At 36.2% G+C, this 26,974-nt stretch overlaps 1 protein-coding gene and 1 pseudogene across 1 annotated transcript in view; both read left to right on the top strand.

Moving 5' to 3' along the window:
* CNTN5 (contactin 5) overlaps positions 1-26,974 on the top strand; it is a 603,313-nt gene that overhangs the window by 248,424 nt on the left and 327,915 nt on the right. Inside the window, exon 8 of the mRNA XM_035009452.1 lies at positions 15,255-15,436. Within this exon, the coding sequence (XP_034865343.1) occupies positions 15,255-15,436 (182 nt within the window). The remainder of the gene's footprint in view (positions 1-15,254; positions 15,437-26,974) is intronic.
* On the top strand, positions 18,250-26,599 carry LOC118013469 (annotated as a pseudogene).

Here is a 26,974-nt window from a genome sequence, read left to right as displayed (position 1 = left end):
AGTCCCTTCAACAAATGGTGTTCGCAAAATTGGATAGCCACATGCAGAAGAATGAAACTGGACCATTTCCTTACACCACACACAAAAATAGACTCCAAATGGTTGAAAGACCTCAATGTAAGACAGGAGTCCATCAAAATCCTAAAGGAGAACACAGGCAGCAACCTCTTCAACCTCAGCCATAGCAACTTCTTCCTAGAAACATTGCCAAAGGCAAGGGAAGCAGGGGCAAAAATGAACTATTGGGACTTCATCAAGATAAAAAGCTTTTGCAAAGCAAAGGAAACAGTCAACAAAACCAAAAGACAACCGACAGAATGGGAGAAGATATTTGCAAATGACATATCAGATAAAGGGCTAGTATCCAAAATCTATAAAGAACTCATCAAACTCAACACCCAAAGAACAAAGAATCCAATCAAGAAATGGGCAGAAGACATGAACAGACATTTTTCCAAAGAAGACATCCAAATGGCCAACAGACACATGAAAAAGTGCTCAATATCGCTCGGCATCAGGGAAATCCAAATCAAAACCTCAATGAGATACCACCTCACACCAGTCAGAATGGCTAAAATTAACAAGACAAGAAACAATAAATGTTGGTGAGTATGTGGAGAAAGGGGAACCTTCCTATGCTTTTGGTGGGAATGCAAACTGGTATAGCCACTCCAGAAATCAGTATGCAGGTTCCTCAAGACGTTAAAAATAGAGCTACCCTATGACCCAGCAATTGCACTACTGGGTATATACCCTAAAGATACAGATGTAGTCAAATGAAGGGGCACCTGCACCCTAATGTTCATAGCAGCAATATCAACAATTGCCACCCTGTGGAAGGAGCTGAGATATCCTTCAACAGATGAATGGGTAAAGAAGATGTGGTTTATACATACAATGAGATATTACTCAGCCATCAGGAAGGATAAATATCAACAATTCACATCAACGTGGATGGAACTGGAGGGTATTATTTTAAGTGAAATAAGTCAGTCAGAGAAAGACAATTATACTGTTTCACTCATATGTGGAATAGAAGAAATAGTGCAGAGGATCATAGGGGAAGGGTGGGAAAACTGAATGGGAAGAAATCAGACAGAGAGACACACCATGAGAGACTTGACTTTGGGAAACAAACTGAGGGTTGAGGAAGGGGAGGTGAGTGTGGGTATGGGGTAGCTGGGTGATGGGCATTAAGGATGGCACATTATGTGATGAACCCTGGGTGTTATACGCAGCTGATGAATCATTGAACGCTACATCTGAAACTAATAATGTACTATATGTTGACTAATTGAATTTAAATAAATAAATAAATAAATAAATAAATAAATAAATAAGTAGGGGCTCCTGGGTGGCTCAGTCAGTTAAGCATCTACCTTTGGCTCGGGTCATGTTCCCAGGGTCCTGGGATCGAGCCCCAGGTCAGGCACCCTGCTCAGCAGGGAGTCTGCTTCTCTCTCTGCCCCTCCCCCTGCTTGTGCTCTCTCTCTCTCTCTCTAGCTTGCTCTCTCTCAAATAAATAAAAAAAATCTTTTAAATAAATAAATAGATAAAAATAATGAATTCCATTTTTGTGTATCTAAAAAAAATAAAAATAAATAAAAATGGGCAAGGATTTGAATAGACATTTCTCCAAAGAAGACATGCAGATGACCAACATGAAACGATCAACATGAATAGATCCTTAATGTCATTTATCATTGGTAAAACACAACTTAATAACACAATGAGATATCAGCTACCTTGTTAGAATGGTTATTATAAAAAAAAAAAAGATAACCTGTGTTGGTGAAAATGTGGAGAAATTGAAACCCTTATACTTTGTGGGTGGGAGTGTAAAACAGTTCATCTACTGTTTAATGCACATTAATAAAGGAATGGATAAGGAAAAGGAGGTATATGCATACAATAGAATATTACTTGGCCTTAAAAAAGGGTATCTTGCCATATGGATTAAATTTGAGAATACTATGCTAAGTGAAAAAGCATCAGAAAAGAGAAATACTGCATGATACTACTTACATGAGGCATAGAAAATAATCAAACACAAAGAAGCAGAGAATAGAATGGCGGTTGTCAGGAGCCGGGGAGAAAAGAAAATGGCAAGTTATTATAGAATGTGTATAAATTTTCAGTTATGTAAGATGGTTAAGTTTTAGAGATTTGCTGTATGTCATTGTGCTGATAGTTAACAGTATTGTTTTGGACACTTAAAAATGTATTAAGAGAGTAGATCTCCTGTTAAATATTCTTACCACAATATGAAGGAGGGAAGGGAGGGAGGGAGGAATGAATAAATAACTTCAATGAGGTAGTATACACAAAGTGTTTAGAACAGTATCTGGCATATGGTAAGAGCCCAGTTCATATGCTCTCCTGTTTTCACACATTCAAGCTAGAAGCCCAGAAACTGATGTGGCCACCTTTTTTTTTTCTCATTCATACTCCACCTAGGATCAAGTTCTGTTAGTTTTTTCTACCTCTTAAATATCTTTTTTTTTAAAAAGGTTTATTTATGTGAGAGAAAAAGAGTACAAAAGTATGGGGTGGGGCACAGGGAGAGGGAGAGAGAGAGAGAAGGAGAGAAGCAGACTCCCTGCTGAGGGCAGAGCCTTTCATGGGGCTTGATCCCAGGACCTTGAGATCATGACCTGAGCCAAAACCAAGAATCAGATGCCTAACTGACTGAGCCACCCAGATGTCCTTACCTCTTAAATATCTTAAATATTTACTTCTTATTTCCACCCCATTACCTTTGTCTAAACCAGAGTCATCTTTCATATAGATTTATCTGCCTCCTAATGTTTCTCCCTACTAATAGTGCTAATTTTCAGTACATTCTTATTGCTGTATACAGAATATCTTAAACCAGGGACTGGCAAACTATGGACCACAAACTCATCACCTTTATTTATAAATAAAATTTTATTAGAGCACAGTCATACCCATTCACTTATGTATTACCTATGTCTTCTTTCACACTAGAATGGCAGAGTTGAATTGCTATTTACATCTGGCCCGCAAGCCTAAAACGTTTAGTCGCTCTCTTTAAAAAAAAGTTTATGGAACCCTATCCTAAACTCAAATATGAACATTACACCACTGCTTAAAACATTTCAATGATTTTCAGTACCACTAGGAAAAGTCCAAAACCTTTAAAACTATTTTTAAAGTACTTCATACTCTCCCATGCCAGCCACTTCAGTCTTCTCACTAGCCACTGCCAAACAAACACCAGTTCTTTAAATACTTATTTTATTCCCAATGCTATTAACTCTTCCTTGAAGATTTTTCTCTCTGCCTGGATAACTCCTCCTCATTCTTCAAGTATGAATTTAGTTTACTTGCTTAAAGAAGTGTTTTCCACCTCCCACCAGACTCAATTGGGTGTTCCTATCTCTGTACTTCCTCTAAATTATGTCTTTAAGTCATTACCTAACTATTTGCATGAAAGTCCCATATCTATCATGTTCACCATTATAACCTTAAAAAATATTGCAGAGCTTAGCACATAGTAGGTATATCATGTATAATTGTTTAATGAATGAATTAATAAACATAACATAATCCCAAAAACTTCTTTCAGCCATCTGCAAACCTAATCAAGGAACCTAATGTTTCTTGCAAAGATAACCTAGCATGTGATTCTTCTGAGTCCTCCTTGGATGGCTGGATTCAAGAGTCTCTGATTTGAAGGATAAGAAGCACTTGGATGGCACCACATGTGGAAAGGAAGGCATCCAATTGCCTATATTTGGGACATAACCTGACCTCAGAATTGACTGTTTTCACTGTAACATTATTATTTTTATGAAGGAAAATAAGTAAATTTTATAAAACAATGGTAAAAACATAAAGGTCATACCAGCCCATGATCTCAAAAAGACTACCAAGATTTTTTACCTAAATTTGATCCTTTGCCTAAGATAATTAAAAATGATGGGACGACATACTCTGAGCTGTGACTCTTAGGTCTTAAGCAGAAATAATACCATGGGAAGGCTATGAGTCAAGAATCCTGACGTTGGTCAAGAATCCTGACTTTGGGGGCACCTGGGTGGCTCAGTTGGTTAAGCGACTGCCTTTGGCTCAGATCATGATCCTGGACTCCCAGGATCGAGTCCCGCATCGGGTTCCCTGCTCAGCGGGCAGTCTGCTTCTCCCTCTGACCCTCACCCCTCTCATGCTCTCTCTCTCTCATTCTCTCTCTCAAATAAATAAATAAAATCTTTAAAAAAAAAAAAAGAATCCTGACTTTGGTCAAGAATCAGAATGCAGAGGGATCTAGAGCTTATACTTGGAGGAATGCAGTTAATTTCTTCTCCAAAAGCATGCAAATTAGTCTGATTATTTGGTGGCTGAGACAAGGGATCTCAAAAAAGATCCAGGCATCATATTCACTGCCCCTGAAAGTTTCCAAACTTTTACAAAGAAAACTTTTGCTTTCAAATATTTTGCATATTATGTAGCTAGCAGTAATCACCCACATTAGTGATTGATTTCTTCTTCTTCTTCTTCTTTTTTTTTTTTTTTTCTGGATAAGAGATTATAAAAGAAAAAAATAACTTTGGCTCAATAGCTTTTTTTATGATGGCTTTTTATGTGCTTTCTTTATGTGCTTTCTTAGAGAAAAGTTATAAAACTTAGTTCTTTCAGTTTCTATCAAAGATATACAGTGTTTCCTTTTTTTGTGCAAGTCACAAAGGAGCCATAACTGTATATATTTTCACATCAGATGTAAAATTCATGTCTCACTTGTGACTTATGCAAGGAAAATAGGAAGCTCCATTAGACAGACCTACAATTTGTCTATAAATGGTGATTTGCAGATGGGGAGTACTTTCTTTTGAAATCATTAAATCTTTACAGCTAAGTATTCCTTCTGCCTTGACAGATTCTATATATTACCTTATCATATGTATAAAAATGATCTTTAAAAAATACCTTTAATGACTGCAACAATGGCCAAAGTTCATCCAACACTTTCCTAACTTTCTAGAACTACATTTAGAGGCACTTTTTATCCTGTCACTTCAATAGCACGTAACAAAAAGCTTGTGTCAGAATTTCAATGCAGCTTCACAACATCTTTTACTGTTATTAACAGATATTTTTGAGCCAAATGAATAATGCCATCCTCAGTATAACATTAGCTAGAAGAAAGTTCCTTTATCTTCTTTAAGTTGCATTGCTTATTCTACATGAAAATCAAATGTAGACTTGAACAGATATAATTTCAACAGACTAAAATAGGGAAAAACCTAACTGTGCTCTGGCTTACCATCAAAGCTGATATTTCTACTAATCCTTTCAGTATAGCTGAAATCAGTCTTCTTCTTAAGCAACAATTCCACATCCATGCTATTATTGAAAAGAAATTTGTTTTGAATAATAATATGAAACATTAAATTCTTATTGTATGCATAATTTTTAAAATCCCACATGCCTACAAAAAATGAATGAATTATTCTTGATTACAAATAAGTCATTTGAAAGCAACAAAAATATTTGATTTCCCCTAAGTCGTCATGGACAAAGTAAATGACCATGGGGTATCCAAAATGCCTGTAAAAGGTGAGCACTGCCAGTAGGCTCATGATCACTATTTCATTTAATAATAGTATATGCGTATTATTGCATACAGAAATCCTTCCAAATAAGCTTTCAACCACTCCATCAATACTTTCCAAATTTTCACATTCCAAAGCTTCTAACAGCTTAGAGGCAAACATTTTAAGATACTAATCTTGAGGATATGAGAAAGACAAAAAAGGAAGTAAATAGCATTAAAACGTTCATAATTTGAAGAAATCTTTATTTTTGATGGGGAAACGTGCACTTTCCATAAACTTGCAAGTGCTTTCCTGCATACATCATGCAATGTAGCATATCAAGTTATGTGAAGTTCCACCAATCTGCCATGCTATCTCACAGTTTTCTGTGTTCATGTACATGGATGAACTTGGATTTTACTGCCGAGAATATACTTTTTCTGCCTAGATTAATTTTCCTCATCCTTCAAGGCTCACCTCCTGTGTCATCTCTTTGGGCTGCATTCCCACACCTCCTAGTCTAATATAAATAGTCTTCTTGACTGTGTTCTCTTAGCACTGTCTCCTGTATTTGAATCATTGAGTTCATTTTTTTGCCTTTTCAATTAAGTTATGGATTTCTAAAGGCATTAGGTCATTCATTTTATTTATCTTTACTTCTAATACAGGTCTGACATATAGTGAAGTTCTCTTGATTTTTTCCTTGTTAGATCTCTTTTTTTCTTATGTCATCAAACACAGTTTTCTCTCCCTAGTACCAGAAGTGTTTTCTCATGCCCTTTGCAATCTCATATCTTGGATGTACTCATCCCCATCCCACAGACTTTTGTTTCTATTCATATTGGGTTTCTTTCTTTGGTAGATTAAATGAGTGGATGCTTAAGAATTGAGATTTTATTAAAGTTAAGTAAATAAAGTAGCTTAAAATGGTTCAAGCAGGAGTCAGAAAGTCAATGGAATACCACTCAAAATTAAGACATGAAAAATTTAGGAAAATGTAGAATAACAACTTTGACTTTGTGACTATTTGAGGTAGTGTATTCTTAGGTAAATAATTAAAGGTTAGCTATAATTCTATTTACTAAGCCCCAAACACAAACTAAGGTAGAAGTGATATAAAGATTAGAGAAAGAAGAAAAAGATACCATGTAAAATAAGTGTTTAGTAATTTTGTATTTTACTGAGAAAATATAGAAATCTAGATATAAGAAAGAAATATCAGGGCGCATGGGTGGCTCAGTCGTTAAGCGTCTGCCTTCAGCTCAGGTCATGGTCCCAGGTCCTGTGATTGAGCCCCGCATTGGGCTCCCTGCTCAGCAGGAAGCCTGCTTCTCCCTCCCCCACTCCCCCTGCTTCTGTTCCCTCTCTCGCTGTGTCTCTCTCTGTCAAGTAAATAAATAAAATCTTTAAAAAAAAAAAAGAAAGAAATATCAAAGAATGATTATTCTCATATGAAAAATTTACCTGATAGGCTTAATAGCAGATTAAACACTGTAGAAGGAAAGATGAATGAACTTGAAGGTAGAAGAAAAATAAACTATACAAAATATAGTATATAGAGAACAAAAACCTGAATTGTGCTAAGAGATCTGTGAAACAATAATTAAGTTATCTAACGTACATAAAAATTTAGTCCCAGAAGATAAGGGTAGGCCAAAAAAAAAAAAAAATCAAAAATTGTGACCAAAAAATCACATTATTGAAAAATACAACTTCACAGATCCCCAAAGTACAATGAAACACAAGTAACATAAACACAAAGAAAAATACATCAAAGCACACCATAATCTAATTACTAAAAACAGTGATAAAAAATCTTTAAAAAATAGTTTACTTAGAGTCATTTATCCAGTGAAAATATTCTTCAAACTGAAAGCAAAATAATGACATTATCAAACAAAAACAAGACCTTGAATAATTTGTTGTAGTAGTACTATAAGAATGTTAAGGAAAGTTCTCTAGGCTAATGGAAAGCTAATACTATTTGGAAATTCCAATTCTCACAAAAGAATGAAGAGCAAGAAATGCTTATATATATGCATGTGTGTTTGTGTGTGTAAATATAAAATATATTTACTCTTTTAGTTTCTCAAATTTCTAATTTCCACTTTTTTTCTCTAAAGTAAAAATAATAACAATGTATTGGAGGGTTTATAAAGTATGTAGAAATAATATGTATGATAAGTATAGCACAAAGGATGGGAAGGGAGACATGTTAGCATAATGTTCTCAGGTAAATATTGCAAACTTTAGAACAACCATGCACACATTAAAAAAAAAAACAGATATACTTAATAAACCAATAGAGGACTTTAATGAAATACTAAAAAAATTAATTAATAAAAAAATAAGGCAAGAAAAGAAGGCAAAAAAGAAACAAATGATTTATGGGATAGACAGAAAACTCAACGCTAGACTTAAACCCAACTGCAGATAATTATATGAAATGTAAATTCACTAAAACACACTAAAGTCAGACAGTGTCAGACTGGATGAAAAAGCAAGACCTTATTATATGCTATCTGCAAGAATTCTGCTTTAAATCATACGTGTGTGTGTGTGTGTGTGTGTTATGAAACCCCAAGTTCAGTTACTTGTCACTGGAAAAGACAATACTCAAGGGACAAGTTTTGACTAGAAAGGAATTTGAACTTTATTCAGGAGGCCAGCCACCTGAGGAGAAGGTGGATACTCGTCCAAAAGCCAACTCCAAGGTTTCTGCTTGGTCCGGGGGTTTATAAAGGGGGCTAAGGTTGTCAGTCAGTAAACGGAGTGCCATGGTCTGCAACATTTCTTGATTATGTACAAACTTGATGCTGCCAGATAACAAATATTATCTCAGTGTTTGGGGGTTGTGTGGGGGTGGGGGGTCTGGTTCTTATTTTATGATGTGCAGGACTTCTCTGTTCTTTCTGTAAGGGAGGTAAGGTCTACAGATACACAAAAGGAGGTTATTAAAATCATTTGTGTGACCTGAAAAAAAAAAAAAAAAACAGTTTGCTAAAAACTATTGCTAGGCTAACCAGAAAGCTGAGGCACCTTCAGACAGACTTGCTAGTCTCTGTGGCCTGGGAAAGTTTTGGACCTTCATTCCTTAAGGCCAGTACCCTCTCTGCTACTGATCCAGGGACTTAGGTCAGCAAGTAAGGAATGTGTTATCCTGAAGCAAGTTAACCCTTAAGGCTCTTACATGTGGGTATAAATATAGATATATAGATTTTGCTAATCTGTTAGGTATGAAATGGAATTTCATTATGGTCTAAATTTGCATTTTTCTAATCATTAATGAGATTGAATGCATTTTCATGTTTCTTGATCATTTATGTTTCCTCTTTTATCTTTTGCTTATTTTTACAAGTTTTTTTTTCTTATAGATTTGTCAGAGTTATTTATTTAATCTATTAGTATTTGTCAGTTATTTCTGTGGCAAATGGGTTCTCCCAGGTTGTGTCCTTTAATGAAAATAAATTGTTAATATTAATGCAGTCAAATGCATCAATATTTTTGTAGATGGCAATGTTTTAAATATTGTTAGAAAAATCACTCCTTTCCTACAAGTACATAAAAACATTTTCCTATATATCTTTCTACAAGAGTTACCACTGATTGGGAAAAAAAGTGAAACTGAAGGATCATGTAGAGGGTTTGGTACCTGAATGATGTTTGATACATCATTCTTTCCTTATTCTATTGGCCAGAACTCAATCACATGCCCCTGATTAAAGGTTGCTAGAAAATAAGGTCTAATTACATGCCCAGGAAGAAAGGGAAATGTGTGTTTTGAACACTTAGCTAGTCCATTCTTCTGAAGAACATTTGAATTCTTCCCACACATTGAATGTACTCACCCTTTCCCCAAGGGAGATAAACCGAATCCCATCTGCTCTCTGTATCTACTTGAGTCCAAGATTTCCACATCTCCATCAGGTCCAGATATGGATTATCCTGATTCTGTAACATATATACTTAAAAGATAAATTCTGTGTCCTTACATATGGTTGAACAAGAATTGATTATCCACAGAAAATATTCCATTCAGAAAAGAGAAGAATGACAGACCCAAACTAGTCACTGGTTCATCACAAATATAAATTCTCTTACAAAATCATTCATTTTAAAGCCCCTCTCCCTTGGGTGTGGGGTGAATGTGAGGGAGTTCTTAATTAGACACTGACATCACTCTTTGGAAGAAATTGTCTTGTTTACCCTCCAGGGTATCTTGGCTCTACTCTGACATTTTCCTTTTTGTTTTATTCCATGGCCATAATTGAAATGTGTATTGAATATCCCCTCCTTGCAGGCCCAAATTTTGTAGTTCAAATTCCTGTTGGTCTACATTTGGAAACCTAAAATTTGTTGTAAGGCTCAAATACTCAATGTTTTGTTGTGCTTTAAATTCAGACTCCTGGTTTCTTTGGCAATGCCATTATCTCAACATCTAATTGGCTTCTGACCTATTTGCTTCCAATCAATTCCATGTACTAGTAACTTCGTTCAAAGTTATTCCCTAGAAATAATTAAGTCCCCATGTCTTTTTTTCTCAATATACTGGCAGCTACCTTGAAACCATCAGGCTTTTTTGGGAAGACAAAAACCCTTAGCTTTACCATGGGATTGATTTTTAATGGCCCCCTGGTATCTTATATCTTTTTATTCTTATTCCTACTGTCTAGGATCTATAAAAAATGAGATTTTTAAATCTAATTTCTAATCAAGTATGTATTGCCACAGCAATGCTGCATAACAAAACACCCCAAAATTTAGCAGCTTAAATCAATAACCATTTATTATTAATAACACAACAAAATTGGTTGTGTGGTTCTACTGATTTGGCTCAGACTGAGCTGATAACAGCTGAACTAGCTCATAAATATGTCAGCTCTAGGGTCCATTGGAAGCTAGTTAGCCTGGAATGTCCTTTGCCTAGACAATATGTCCCTGTTCTTTGTGCTCTCTCATTCTCCTGCAGGTTAACTTAAATGGTTCTCATGGCAAAGTCAAGGGCTCAAGAGAAAGAGCAAAAGCACACAAATCCTTGTAAAGCTACATTCTAATAGCCAGTCATAAGGCATTCTAATAACAAGTCATAAGGCAACCTAAATTCAAAGTATTGGTTAACAGAATCTATCTCATAATGATAAAATCTGCAAAATCACATGGCAAAAGATATGCATATAGAGAGTAATTGAGAAGGAAGGCCATTTTTGCAATTAATCTGCTTTACTGACCATGGTCCCACATTTTGCAGTCTTTCTATTCTCATTAATTCTGCTGACAGTCCATCCAGTATTTTCCTGACCTCATCTCTTTTTTCTAATACTTTGATGAATCCACACACACTTTTAATATTCTATTTTCTAACTCCTTCATTAGCCTATGTAAGCATTTGGATGACCTCTCCAAGTTATCAAAGATGAAAGTTTTACCAGATTGTTTTGCCACTACATAACAGGGTCTTCATTTTCTCATTCCCCAATATCAGATCCTATCTTTTTCATCCTGACTGTTCCAAATATGTTATGTCTTGTTATTACAGTTATCCATTTTTATGTCAATTTCTATGTTAGTAAAGTAATGCTGGTAGGTAAAAGAAGCATTCAAAGATTAGGGTCTTAGCAAGATAAACATTTATATATCATTCACATAGAATCCAAAGAGAGTTGTTGATTGGCACTGGTGAGGTAGTAGCTTGAAACTTTCCTCTACACAGTTATTTAAAGACCTAGTCTCTGCTATCTTCAACCTTTAAATTCCAAAATTGTCCTGGGCATTGATAGCCACCTAGGCAAAAGAAAAAGGTAGAATAGAGACTTTTGGGGGAACTATTCCACTACATTTCAGGGTCAGAAATCATGGTCAGCATCCTGGTCATGCCTATTTACATAGAAAAAAAGCAAATATGTGCCCAGGAGAAAAAAGAAATGGATTTGGGGAAGGGCTGAGCTTCCCACTCTTTGCTATATTACATTTTTTTGGAAAATTATACTTTTTAAATAATAACACTATTAATTTTACCGTGCATTCTTAAAATCTAGAGTTAATATCTTAACCGTCCTCCCCAAAGTAAAAGAACTTTAGGACATATTACTTCTTTACTCCTTTTTAATTTCATGTTCTTTTTGATCAATACAAATTCCACTGAAGATTTATTTTGACAAAAGTTAAATTTCTTTAAAATTTTGTAAAACACTAAAATAATATTTGAATTACGCAATTAATAACAAATACATCAAAGCTAATTTTTAAATTTTTATCATAAATAAAATATACCTTTTTATAGACATGTAACTATCACAATAATTCATCCTGTATTTAGCTACAAAGATTGATTCAACAAACTCCAAAAAGCAGAAATGGTACACCTCACTCTCTCTACAAATCAAAACATATGGCATGTGGCTATGTCTGGTATCAGAGGACAAGACAGTCTTATATGTTTTATTATTAAACATAAGTAATAACTATATTGATCATTCAGCTCAGAACATTAGAAGTACAATATAAATGTGCTGATCAAGAAAGAGGAATAAGTAAATAAAGAATGGAAACTCCTGAACTCAAACAAACAAACAAACAAAAGAAAAGCTGAAAATTCAAAATTCTTATTTTAAAGACCAATAAAATAGATAAAATCTAACAAAGCTAATCATTTAAAAATCATTGTATCTAACATTTATTGGGTACTCACTATTTGCAACATATTTTGCTAAGTGGTTTACAAGAATATAGCTCACTTAATGCTCAGATAATTATGAGAATCATTATTTCATAAACATCTATTAAGTAGTATGTGCCTAGCAATCTATGAGACACTGTGAACATACTGATAAACAAGAGAAATAATGTTGCTGTCCTCAAGATATTTGCATTCTGAAGGAGCAAATAAATATGTCCATTTTACAGATGGAGAAATTAGATGCATTAACTTAGATAACTTTCCTAAGATCACATAACATCTTTGTGTTCCAATTGTATTTTTAACCTAAATTGCATTCCCCAAATTCCATGCTCTTAACCAACATGCAAAGCTTAAAAAGCTGGGGGGCAGGGGTGCTGCGGGTTGGGGAGAAAACATATACTACTGAAATTATAAAGGGGATACAAACATCCTCATCATATTATTGCAAATTGTTTTTGCCTGCTTGTTCTGTGCCAAGTACTTTAAATAATTAATGTTCACAACTACTCTCTGAAATATGTCCTATTATTTCCACCATATTTTACATTTGAGGGAACTGAAGAAATAAGATGTTAAATAACATATAGTTGCAGAACTTTTTTATCCCCAGGAAGTCTAGCTATGGAACCCACCCTTAACTACTACTACAATGTACAACCACTCATGATTAAGGAATTTTTTAATAATTTTAAACAATTATTTATGCAACTTACTGCTAAAACATTGAAATTAGGGATGGAATACGTGGAAACAAACCAACCACTAACTCACTAAGAAGTAAGCACACACACAAGCCAACAAACCTAATAAATTGAAAATAATGTCACCTTTAAATATAGATGCAAAAATCCTAATTTAAAAAAAATCATAAATCAATTCTCATACATATTAAAAGAATATGTTGTGCCAATGTAAGGATTATTCCAGAATGCAAGGTTCAATCCTCTTGGATGTTGGATATATGTACCTACCTAAATAAACAAGAAAAATTGTCAACTCTAATCCAGAAATTTCAATTCTATACCTTATTCCTAAGAAATAAATCAAAATGGTGTTCAAAATGCACAGGTGTTTATCATAGCATTGTTTATAATAGTGAACACTGCTATCCCTTCTATAAGAAAAATTAGTGTAAAAAATCGTAGACTTAGCAATTATAATCTATGGTAGAATGTTATAAGAGCTGTGAGTTATAAAAAATACACAAAGCATTTATATTTAAAAGAAAAAAAAAATCCCTGCAGACTACAAAAATAAGGAAAGACTTTGCTGTGGAGGAGGCATTTAAGATAGGTCTCAAAGGATTAGTAGGATTTTAACAGATATAATTGGAAACACAGAGAGATATGTTTCTGGGTCAGGAGATATGGAAGGAAGTAGTGAGAAATCTAATGGAAAAAGTAGACTAGGTCTAAACCATAAAGTGCATTAAATATAGATAGTAATAAATAAATCAGTGGGACAGAATTGAGAAGCCTGAAACAAATTCAAGTATGTGAGACCAATTATATGGCAAAGACAAGATACCAGATATTGTAGAGAAAGGAGTTTTACTTTAATGGTACTGAAATAATTAGTTATATTCCCTACCTAACACCCAAAACATGAATATAATCCAGGTGGATTAAAGATCAAACTATTCAAACAAAAACAAAAAGCAAACAAACAAACAAAAAACCCCACAAAATACAGCCAGAAACAATGCTGACAATATGGACATAAACTTAGGTTTACAGATAATTTTTTAAGTAAACAAAAATATAGAGGTTGTGAAGGAAACTATAGATATGTTTGTTTCTCCCCAAAATGTCCATAAAAGTGTATCAGAGATGCCATCATAAACTAACAATACACTGAGGGAGAATTTTTCTGAGAAACAAAGTCTTAGTGGCTCCAATACACAAAGAACTAAAAATACAAATAGGCAAATAGAAAAATGAAAGAAAAAATAGGAAAATAATATAAGCAAACAATTCACAGAAAAGCAGATGCAAATAGCCAATAGAAGTCTTAAAAAAAATTCCATCTTCTTTGAGTTCAGAGAAATATTAAAGTTGCAACAAAATGTCATTTTTTACTTTTTGATACTGACAAAAATTAAACAGATTGATCACATAAAATGGTTGCAAGGATATGGGGAAACAGCCTCATATATTACTGATAGATATGGAAACTGCTACTATATTATTGAAAAACAATCTGGCAGTACTTATTAAAATGAAAAATGTGAGTGCCCTTTTATCCATCAATTCCACTTTTGTGAATGTCTGCTGCAGAAAATAAAAGCAATAGTATATGATATATGTGCAAGGTTGTTTATAGCAATATGGTTTTTTAGTGGCAAAAAAAAAAAAACTGGGACTACACTTAATGCCTAACTATAGGGGATGGTTCATTAAATTCTGATACATCTATATAATGGAATAATAGGCAGCTATTAACTAGAATAAGTCAGGAGTTGATCTTGAATTTGATTTTTTAGTTATAAAATATCAAGTACACAACTTATTTTTTTAAACAAAACAAAAATAACTCATCATATGTGTACATATATGCATCATAAAGACAAAGTGGGAGGTTACATGCAAACTGTATATGTTATTGCAAAAAGAAGATATTTGTGGAGGTGGGGGTAAAAGAGTTCTTAGTTCATTTATTTCATGAGTCTTTTGTTTAATGTCTTCGAATAATCATTCATTACTTTTGTAATTTCATCAAATTACTTTGCCATTCAAACAACTTAAAAAGTTTTTTTTAAAGTATAATGTATTAAAATATATAAAATATTGTCACTAAATTGCTTTACTGAAATATGAAAGAAAAGGAAACTATCTTCCTTGAGTGTAACTACTTCCCAAACAAAACACATGGAAAGTGAAGTATGTCAACCAGCACGTGGTCCTTAATTGTGATTACACGTTATTGTACTCAGCCTATTAAGTGCTTAAATTACCAGATAATAGAATCTATGTTCCTAATACTGGAAAGTGTATTAACAGCATTTTTGCTCCTTATTGTAGCCCAGTTCCAACAATCACATGGATGAAGGTTAATGGTTATATTCCTAGTAAGGCACGTCTGCGGAAGTCTCAGGCAGTGCTGGAAATACCCAACGTGCAGCTGGATGATGCAGGCCTATATGAGTGCAGAGCTGAAAACTCACGTGGAAAAAATTCCTTTCGTGGACAATTACAAGTGTACAGTAAGTGCTCTCAGCAAAGCATGTTGCTCTAGTCCCAAGATTCAGACTGAAAATGCAAATTAATTTGAACTAAATATTGTTTGTTAGGTAGTACAAAAAAAAACAAGTAATAATTTATATTCATACTTCTTTTGCATGGTAAAGCATCCTGTAAAATTACCCTATGCACAGAAGTGCTTTAAATTAAAAATGAATGGGGAATTATCAGGTCCTTTGTACTGAGAGTTGATACACTTAAAAATGAGATGTTTTCCTAACACCAAAGCCATTCTCTGATAAGTTAAAAATCTTGTAACCTTCATTGATTTATTCTTTCCGTTGGCCTGAGTCAGGAGTTGTAAGCTATTGCCATGAACCAAATCCTGCCCAGCAGTCACTTTTTTGTAAATAAAATTTTATTGGAATGCAGCCACACCCATTTGTTTTCATATTGTCTATGTTAGCTTTTGCACTGCTGTGGCAGAATAAAGTAGTTGAGACAGAATTAAGTAGCTGATTTGCAAAGCCTAGAATATTTGCTATCTGGTCCTTTACAGAAAAAATTTTTTGCTGACCCCTGGCTTAAATTAATACATCTATAAGATAAATAGCCTCTACAGCCTACAAGCATTTATGTTGTCCAAAATGCCAAAGAGCCAACCAGGTTGTGTGTAAGAATTGGGTAAATATACTTCAAAAATATCTACAATCTCATCTTTACTTCTAAGGATCATAAATTGTATCTACTTTTCATATTTGCTTTTATAGTATATATTATGCATAATGGGCAAGTGATAGTATTATTTCCTAAATGAGGACAGATTTTCAAAAAAAAAAAAAAAGGGGGGGGAATACTATAATCCAGAGCATTGTTATAAGAAAATTCAGAAGCTTTCAATTTGAAATTATCCAAATTGCATATTTGTCTGAATCCACCAAGCAACTACAACTGTCACTATATCTCAAGATCAGTTCTCCTAAAAAGCCTAATATCCTTCAAAGGAACTCTTAAAGGAAAGCTTTAAATATTAATATCTGAATTCAACCTGGTTTTTCTTTCCTTATCTCTAATAAATCCTTTAGGATTTCAGCAGTCCAACCTTATTGAATCTACTATGCACATTTCATTTATTCATTTATTCAATTAATGTTTATTAAGTGCCTATTATTGCTCTACATCCTAGCAGTAGAGCTTTCAAAGAACTCGTGGTCCATTATATTAGATGAAAAAACTGGGATGCCTGGGTGGCTCAGTCGTTAAGCATCTGCTTTCGGCTCAGGTCATGATCCCAGGGTCCTGGGATCGAGCCCCGCATCGGGCTCCCTGCTCGGCGGGAAGCCTGCTTCTCCCTCTCCCACTCCTCCTGCTTGGGTTCCCTCTCTCGCTGTGTCTCTCTCTGTCAAATAAATAAATAAAATCTTAAAAAAAAAAAAAAAAAAAACACATTAGAGCAGAGCATGCTGTCTGTTGTGATAAAGCCATGTGCAAAGGATTATGGGAGCAGAGTCCACTGCATTCTCCTGGGATGATCCAGGGAAAGCTTTCAAAAGGATTTCTTTAAGCCTTTTTTTAAAGGCTAAAGAGGGACAAGCATCCTGGAAAAAAGACATAGAGTCATTTAGAAGTTTGTAAGATTGAAATACTACCACTGGTTTGTTTATTTTTAGGCCATGGGTATTATAGTTTGATGAAATTCACAAAGCAAACTGTTCATTATTTCATATTACATAATTAAGTCAACTGTCTAGCCATTGGAAAAAAAATTGTTGCTTCTGTACCCCAGGGAACAATAATTAACATTCAAATCATATCAGTTTGATTTAATTTGAATCCTATCAGTAACATTCATATCATATCAGTTTATCTTCAAAAGTCTGAAGTGATACTAGTTTGTCTCTACAGATAAAAATCTGATACTGAAAGACAAGTCTTCAACCAGAACCTTTCCACTCAGAACATAAAAAAATGCAAGGAGTGCCTGTTACTCTTAAGGCTATTTGGGAAAAGTTGCGAATCTTTCTGTGTGGTGAAAAAATGGCCCACACCTAAATTATAATTAGATTTACAGTTTGAGACAGAAGTTCCCATATGGCACTACTCTACTTGTACCCCTCCCCCCTCCAGCTACTTAATTCATAGCAGTAATGATTATTTCCAGGAAAGTAGAAAAAAAAATTGATTTCACTCAATATTACTGTTTACTTTAAGAGAGTATGCTACAAAGAAACAAAGTGTGGGCTCTCCTTGTCACACACAATTTGATGTACACTGTAGGCCAACAAGGTAAGGGCAAACCTGCCTAAAGCCTGCATCATTTTGGATAGAAAATAATCAAGATTGTAGACTAGAAAAAAGAAACCGGGCCAGCTTGCTACTCTGGTATATATTTCTGACAGTTTGGGAAGGTATCTGGAAGAATTTGGCCTTTCACTGTAGCCTATATTTAGGGTGGTTTTCTACTCTGCTCCTGATTTTGCCTGGATAGTCCCAGTTTATGTCCTTACCACTGGGACAATTACAACAAGCTTTATTTCACTTCAAGAAGTATCTTGATTATTACGTATTCACCCAATTTGTACTTTTAAACCTGTTGCCTTTGACATAAGAGCCTTTCTCCTCACCCATCAAACTCTGTAGAAAGGAGAAAGAATCTTGGCTAACATTTCCACTTGACTGGCAGTTGATACAGAATAGCATGATACATGAATATTCCACCATACCCACAGTTTGTATTTGGAATGTTCTCCTTTCAGGAGAATGGATTTCTGTTGGAAGCTCTATAACCTGAGCTTCACCTATTGGAATAAGTAGAGGTGGACACTTTTTACCCGAAATGGTCAATATTCACAGAGTACTGAAAACATATGGTTTTTCCTGTGGCTCACTTTCTTTTGGAAAGTGTAACCACGGGAATATTTTACATGTTCAGTTAGATGTTAGATTCAATGGATGAACCAAGGTTCCAAGGCAACCTTTCAACCTTTCTAGTCTCATTTTTTTTTTTTTTTGGTCAACTCATTACAAAATAAGTGCTAATATAGGTGGTAGGCATAAATTTAAACCACATATTTTATTATTTATAATTCAGAATCTATATTATAAGCATAATGCAACAAATGACACAACATACAGAAGGCCATGGTAGTAAAATAATAAAAATTAAGGTAAACTTCCATGTCTTATTTTTTTATTTTTAAAAATAATTTTATTTTATATTTTTTTTCTTTTTTAAATTTTATTATGTTATGTTAGTCACCATACAATACATCATTACTTTTTGATGTGGTGATCCACGATCCATTGTTTTCGTATAACACCCAGTGCTCCATGTAGTACATGCCCTCCTCAATACCCATCACCCGGCTAACCAATCCCCCCTACCCCCTCCCCTCTAAAACCCTGTTTGTTTGTCAGAGTCCATAGTCTCTCATGGTTCATCTCTCCCTCCAATTCCCACCCCCACCTTCATTTTTCCCTTCCTTCTCCACTGTCCTCCATGCTATTCCTTATGTTCCACAAATAAGTGAAACCATATAATTGACTTTCTCTGCTTGACTTATTTCATTTAGCATAATCTCCTCCAGTCCCATCCATGTTGATGTAAAAGTTGGGCATTCATCCTTTTTGATGGCTGAGTAATATTCCATTGTATATATGGACCACATCTTCATTATCCATTCATCTGTTGAAGGGCATCTCAGCTCTTTCCAGAGTTTGGCTATTGCAGACACTGCTGCTATGAACATTAGGGTGCATATGTCCCTTCTTTTCACTACATCTGTGTCTTTGGGGTAAATACCCAGGAGTGCAATTGCTGGGTCATAGGGTAGCTCTATTTTTAAATTTTTGAGGAACCTCCACACTGTTTTCCAAAGTGGCTGTACCAACTTGCATTCCCATCAACCGTGTAAGAGCGTTCCCTTTTCTCCACAACCTCTCCAACATTTGTTGTTACTTTCCCTGTCCATTTTTGCCATTCTAACTGGTGTAAGGTGGCATCTCAATGTGGTTTTGATTTGAATTTCCCTGATGGCTAATGATGATGAACATTTTTTCATGTGTCTGTTAGCCATTTGTACGTCTTCTTCAGAGAAGTGTCTTTTCATATCTTCTGCCCATTTTTTGACTTGATTATTTGTGTTTTGGGTGTTGAGTTTGAGAAGTTCTTTATAGATCTTGGACACCAGCCCTTTATCTGTAGTGCATTTGCAAATATCTTCTCCCATTCTGTGGGTTGCCTCTTCGTTTTGTTGACTGTTTCCTTTGCTGTGCAAAAGCTTTTTATCTTGATGAAGTCCCAAAAGTTCATTTTTGCTTTTGTTTCACTAGCTTTTGGAGATGTATCATGAAAGAAGTTGCTGTGGCCGATGTCAAAGAGGTTACTGCCTATGTTCTCCTCTAGAGAATTAAGGATTCCAAATTCCTCTAGGATTTTGAAGGATTCCTGTCTCACATTGAGGTCTTTCATCCATTTTGAGTTTATCCTTGTGTATGGTGCTAGAGAATGGTCGAGTTTTATTCTTCTGCATGTGGCTATCCAATTTTCCCAGCACCATTTATTGAAGAGACTGTCTTTTTTCCTGCTTTGTCAAAGATTATTTGACCATAGAGTTGAGGGTCCATATCTGGGTTCTCTATTCTGTTCCATTGGTCTATGTGTCTGTTTTTGTGCCTGTACCATGCTGTCTTGGTGATCACAGCTTTGTAATATAGCTTGAAATTGGGCAATGTGATGCCCCCAGCTTTGTTTTTATTTTTCAACATTTCCTTGGCGATTCGGGGTCTTTTCTGATTCCATACAAATTTTAGGATTGTTTGTTCCAGCACTTTGAAAAATGTCATTGGAATTTTGATCGGGATGGCATTGAAGGTATAGATTGCTCTGGGTAGCATAGACATTTTAACAATATTTATTCTTCCGATCCATGATCATGGAATAGTTTTCCATCTTTTTGTGTCTTCTTCAATTTCTTTCATGAGTGTTCTGTAGTTCCTAGAGTATAGATCCTTTACCTCTTCGGTTAGGTTTATTCCGAGGTATCTTATGGCTTTGGTGCTATTGTAAATGGAATCATTTCTCTAATTTCTCTTTCTACAGTTGCATTGTTAGTGTATAAGAAAGCAACTGATTTCTGTGCATTGATTTTGTATCCTGCCACATTACTGAATTGCTGTATGAGTTCTAGTAATTTGGGGGTGGAGTCTTTCGGGTTTTCCACATAAAGTATCATGTCGTCTGTGAAAAGAGAGAGTTTGACTTCTTCTTTGCCAATTTGAATACCTTTTATTTCTTTTTGTTGTCTGATTGCTGTTGCTAGGACTTCTAGTACTATGTTGAACAATAGTGGTGAGAGTGGGCATCTTTGACGTGTTCCTGATCTTAAGGGAAAGGCTCTCAGCTTTTCCCCATTGAGGATGATATTTGCTGTGGGGTTTTCATAGATGCATTTTATGAACTTGAGGAATGTTGCCCCTATCCCTATACTCTGAAGCGTTTTAATCAGGAAAGGATGTTGTATTTTGTCAAATGCTTTTTCTGCATCAATTGAGAGGACCATATGGTTCTTCTCCCTCCTCTTATTAATGTGTTCTATCACATTGATTGATTTGCGAATGTTGAACCACCCTTGCATCCCGGGGATAAATCCCACTTGGTCATGGTGGATGATCCTTTAATGTATTGTTGTATCCTATTAGCTAGGATTTTGTTGAAGAACTTGGAATCCATATTCATCAGGGATATTGGTCTGAAATTCTCCTTTTTGATGGGGTCTTTGCCTGGTTTGGGGATTAAGGTAATGCTGGCCTCATAGAATGAGTTTGGAAGTTTTCCTTCTGTTTCTATTTTTTGAAACAGCTTCAGGAGAATAGGTATTATTTCTTCTTTGAATGTTTGGTAGAATTCCCATGGAATCCATCAAGCCTTGGACTCTTGTTTTTTGGGAGGTTTTTGATCACTGCTTCAATCTCGTTACTGGTTATTGGCCTATTCAGGTTGTTAATTTCTTCCTGTTTCAGTCTTGGCAGCTTATAGGCTTCCAGCAAGGCATCCATTTCATCCAGATTGCTCAGTTTATTGGCATATAGTTGTTGATAACAATTTCTAATAATTGTTTCAATTTCCTTTGTGTTAGTCGTGATCTCTCCCCTTTCATTCATAATTTTATTAATTTGGGTCCTTTCTCTTTTCTTTTGGATAAGTCTGGCCAGTGGTTTATCAATCTTATTAATTCTTTCAAAGAACCAACTTCTAGTTTTGTTGATCTGATCTACTGTGTTTCTGGTTTCTAATTCATTGATCTCTGCTCTAATTTTATTTATTTCTCTTCTAATGCGTGGCTTAGGCATCGTTTGTTGCTTTTTCTCTAGTTCTTTAAGGTGTAGAGTTAGTTGGTGAATTCAGGATTTTTCTATTTTTTTGAGTGAGGCTGGGATGGCTATGTATTTCCCACTTAAGACTGCCTTTGCAGTATCCCATAGGTTTTGGACCAATGTGTTTTCATCCTCATTGATTTCCATGAATTGTTTAAGTTCTTCTTTGATTTCCTGGTTGACCCAAACATTCTTGAGCACAATGGTCTTTAGCTTCCAAGTGCTTGAATTTCTGCCAAATTTTTTCTTGTGATTGAGTTCCAGTTTTAAAGCATTGTGGTCTGAGAATATGCAGGAAGTAATCTCAATCTTTTGGTGTCAGTTGAGACCTGATTTGTGACCCAGTATGTGGTCTATTCTGTGCTCGAGAAGAATGAGTATTCTGTTGTTTTAGGATGGAATGTTCTATATATATCTGAGGTCCATCTGATCCAGTGTATCATTCAAAGCTCTTGTTTCCTTACTGATTTTCTGCTTAGATGATCTGTCCATTGCTGAGAGTGGAGTATTGAGGTCTCCTACAATTAACATATGTTATCAATATGACTCTTTATTTTGGTTAACAGTTGGCTTGTGTAGATGGCTGCTCCCATGTTGGGAGCATAGATATTTACAATTGTTAGATCTTCTTGTTGGATAGACCCTTTAAGAATGATATAGTGGCCTTCTATGTCTCTAATTACAGACTTTAGTTCAACATCTAATTTGTCTGATATAAGAATTGCTACCCCAGCTTTCTTTTGAGGTCCTCTGGCATGGAAGATAGATCTCCATCCCTTCACTTTTAGTCTGGATGTATCTTTAGGTTCAAAATGAGTCTCTTGTAGACAGCATATGAATGGGTCCTGTCTTTTTATCCAATCTGCAACCCTGTGCCATTTTATGGGAGCATTTAAGCCATTCACATTGAGAGTGATTATTGAAAGATATGAATTATTTGTCATCATGTTGCCTGTGAAGACATTGTTTTTATAGATTGTCCCTGTAAATTTCTGTTGTAGATCACTCTTGGGGTCTTTCTCCTTTTATAGAACCCCTCTTAATATTTCTTGCAGAGCTGGCTTAGTAGTCACATATTCTTTCAGTTTCTGCTGGTCTTGGAAGCTCTGCATCTCTCCATCCATTCTAAATGACAGCCTTGCTGGATAAAGTATTCTTGGCAGCATGTTCTTCTCGTTTAGTACCCTGAATATGTCTTGCCAGGCCTTTCTGGCTTGCCAGGTCTCTGTGGATAGGTCTGATGTTATCCTGATGTTCCTCCCTCTGTACATAAAGAATCTCTTCCCCCTAACTGCCCTTAAGATGGTTTCCTTGGTTCTAAGATTTGCGAGTTTTACTATTACATGCTGGGGTGTTGGCCTGTTTTCCTTGATCTTGGGAGGGGTCCTCTCTGCCTCTAGGATGTGAATGTTTGTTTCATTCTCCAGTTTAGGGAAGTTCTCAGCTACGATTTGCTCAAATACATCTTCTAGTCCTCTCTCTCTCTCCACTCCCTCCGGGATTCCAATTATTCTGACATCACAACGCTTCATGGTGTCACTTATTTCTCTGATTCTATTTTCATGGATTCTGAGTTGTTTTTCCCTGGCTTCCTCTTTTTCCTTTTTATCTATTATATTGTCTTCCGGGTCGCTTATTCGTTCTTCTGCCTCATTTACCCTAGCTGTTAGATTACCTAGATTGGATTGGATCTCATTGATAGCATTTTTAAGTTCTGCCAATTCAGCTTTCATTTCTGCCCTCAGAGACTCTATGTTGCCATTAATTGATTTCTCCATTTTAGCTATTCTCTTCACAATTGATAGCCTGAACTCCATCTCCAACATCTTGGTTATATCTACATCCAGTTGTAAATCGGTGGCATAAGTAATAATCTCTGAGTCTTTTCTATTTTGGGGGTTGCTCCTCCTAGTCATTCTGTTGATGGGTGGTTAAGGGAATGTATAGAGTCCAAATTATTGACCAGAACCCAAGCAAGATGCTCCTGTTTTTTAGGGACCTTAGGGTTGCTGGCCTCTTGTTTTCCCAGCCTGTCTTCTGGGGGAGGGGCCTGCCATGCTGTTACTCAGGCAACCCTGTTTGGGCAGAGTTGCCCTGCCCCTCTGTGGTGGGGGATGGGCTCAGTGGGAATCAGTTTTTTGGGGCTTTTGTTCTCTGGTGGCTTTCTGCATCTCTTCTGAGAGTCAGACCAGAAGAGACCATTTCCAACCCTCTGCCTCAGAGCAGAGAGACCGCAGTCTGTTCTTCAGTGAGCTCTCCAGGCTACACTGTCTCGGTTTCTGTCCGTGCTGCTATAAACTGCAGTGTCCTGGGTTGTGCGCCCCTCTGCAGAGCTTCCAGTCCTGCCTCCAGGTCAGGGCACGTCTCTGCCCTTTGTGCTTCTAAAACCGCCAGCCGCTCCCAGTTCGCACGTGCGACCCTGCCACTCCAGGTTTCTGCCCCGGTGGCTGCCCTAAAGTTCTTTCCCTGCCACTACTGGTCTGTGAGTCTGTGCCCCGTCCCCAGCGAGGGAGGCTGTCGCTCACTGGTCATGTAGGATCCCCATGGCCAGGCTCCCTCCGGCTGCCGTTTATCCTCCGATATCTGCCCATGGAATCACAGCTCCCTGCTTCGTACCTCGAAACCAACTGCCCATGATATTCTGTTTGTAGAGATCCAGATCTTCTTACATCTCAGGCTGATTTTGTGGGTGCTCAGAGTGGTCTGGTAGATAACCAGCTCAATTCCGGACACCAGTTGAAATAGGGTCCCCTACTCCTCTGCCATTTTTTTCAAAATAAAAAAATCCTTACATGTCTTATTTGACCAATACATTTGAATAACAATACTTATGAAAAGGAAAACAAAATCAAATTAGCAAAAAAAAATTTAGGGGCACCTGGGTGGCTCAGTTGGTTAAACCTCTGAATCTTGATTTCAGCTCAGGTCTTGATCTCAGGGTCCAGAGATCAAGCAACAAGGGACGTGGAGCTCCACATTCCATGGGGAGTCTGCTTCTCTCCCAATCTCTCTCCCTCTCCCTTTGCCCCTTGCCCTGGATCACGGGCGCATGCACACGTTCTCTCTCAAATAAATAAATCTTAAAAAAAAAAACACAAAATTTTAGTAATAATTGAAACTTAGAAAAACTGCATATTTATTCTATTAAATAGTCTTTTGTTCAAAATATAGGGTAGTTTTTTTTTTTTTTTTTAAGATTTTATTTATTTATTTACCTGAGAGACAGTGAGAGAGCACAAAGCCAGGGGAGCAGCAGAGGGAGAGGCAGAGGCATAGGGAGAAGTAGAAGCAGGCACCCCATTGAGCAAGGACTCCAATGCAGGGCTGGATTTCAGGACTCTGGAATGATGACTTAAGCTGAAGGCAGACACTTAAACACCTGAGCCATCCAGGTGCCCCATATGGTAGTTTTTTAGGTGAAATAATGTTTTTTATTATTTCTGCCCCTTCTAGTTTCTGATGATTAATCAAAGACTTCATTTTAACTAGTCACACAAAAATTTTAGTCTTTATATTTCCAATATAAACTGAATGTTGCTAGTTAAAGTTCTCAATATAAATGAAAAGAAAAAATGAGAAACAAAGGAAGAAAGAAGTAAGGAGGTAAGAAGGAAAGAAGGAAGGAAGGAAGCTCAAACAATTTTAAGCAATTTTATATATAAGGAGCTCTCAACAGGAGGTACTTTGTGTCAGAAAAATATTTTATAAAGATGCGTGATCTCTGAGTTTAAATATATATTATGTGCCCCACCAACTAGTAATTTGTCACCCTGTAGAGTAAGGACACTGTCACTATGATCATTGAAATGTTTGTATTGACAGTTTAGATTAGAAATATAACAGTATTAAAATATACCTGTAAGCAAGATGCTTAAAAGAAAATTACATTGCATTGTACTAAATATCCAGTAAGGAACACTGTTTTATTTTCATTTATTTTCATTTCATGGTAGCTTTATAGGTTTCCTTATTTTTGTAAAATCTCTGGAGAGCACCCTCACAAATTTTAATGCCTGCCAATGTCTGCAATTTGATTATATGCTTTTCCAAGACAAAAACTGTTTTTGTTTGTTTTGTTATTTATCTTATCTTTCCCATCACTAAGCACTATGTCCAGCACACAGTGGATAATTTTTACAACTCCATGCTATTATAAGAATTAATGCTTAGATATACACACCATTCTTCAAGGTACACTGTAAAGAACAGATGCCAGTTGGGTAACCGACAACGCACTCACAGTGCCAGCAACAGGGAGCCTGAGGTCCCCAGGTGTCTGTGGAGCACCAAGAAGGCTGGGCTGCGGGTGCAGTAGGAGGCTGAGAGGCCTGTTTGCCCTGCAGGTGAATGTAGAGGCCCTGGCAGTGAGGGACCCCTTAGAGGAAGAGAGCCTCTCACTGTCCTCTTCTGCCTCTGACCCAGCATGTGATGCTGTGGTTGGATATTTAGAGGACATTATCATGGATGATGGACGAGTTCCAATTGTTTCAAATTTCACAGTCTCATACTACCAGGAGTTTGAAGACAGAAAATAATAGAATCACCTATATGCCTATTTTTAAACAAATCTATTTCTTTGGTTGAAGAACAGCTACCGGAGTGGATTCTTGGATTTAACATGGCGGCTTTCTCAAGTTTACAGCACCATAAAGATGAAGTGGCTGACATACGCGATATGCTGCTCACACTTACGGAATTTCTAAAAAGCTTTAAAAGAAGGAAAGGGATTGGATTTAAGCGACTGTTTAGTGGTGGCTTTGTTGTGTAAATCATGTTCTATAACAATTTCCCAGAAAGATCTGCAGCCCTAAGTCCCACCTCCAGGCAATGAGATCTTCTTCCTCATCTTCCTCAGTGTTGCCCAATAGACTGGGAGAGGTTTTGGCTAATGTGACAGAAGAGTTACATATTGGAAAGACTGTCTTTATTCTGCAATTCTTTACTAATGTTAAGTATTGATGGGTCAAAAGACAATCACCTGACCCACCTGAGACCTATTTCTCCTGAAGCACCTTCTTATGTTCAGTAACCCTAGTCCTCCTCCCTGAGTAGATGCCTTTCTCAGAGTCCTCTGAGTCAGGCTCCTCTGGAACAACCCCAAGTCCAGCAATCCACCCACCTGCCCCAGTATGCAGTGTTGGTGTGTCACTTTTTGGAAGAACTCACCATCTCCAACTGTCTTTGGC

The sequence above is a fragment of the Mirounga leonina genome, unplaced genomic scaffold, assembly GCF_011800145.1.
Source record: "Mirounga leonina isolate KUSES-001 unplaced genomic scaffold, KU_Mleo_1.0 Mir_153, whole genome shotgun sequence".
In the NCBI taxonomy this organism is placed as follows: domain Eukaryota; kingdom Metazoa; phylum Chordata; class Mammalia; order Carnivora; family Phocidae; genus Mirounga; species Mirounga leonina.
The sequence above is the reverse complement of the archived record's forward strand: the minus strand, read 5'-3'. Positions and strand labels throughout refer to the sequence as shown.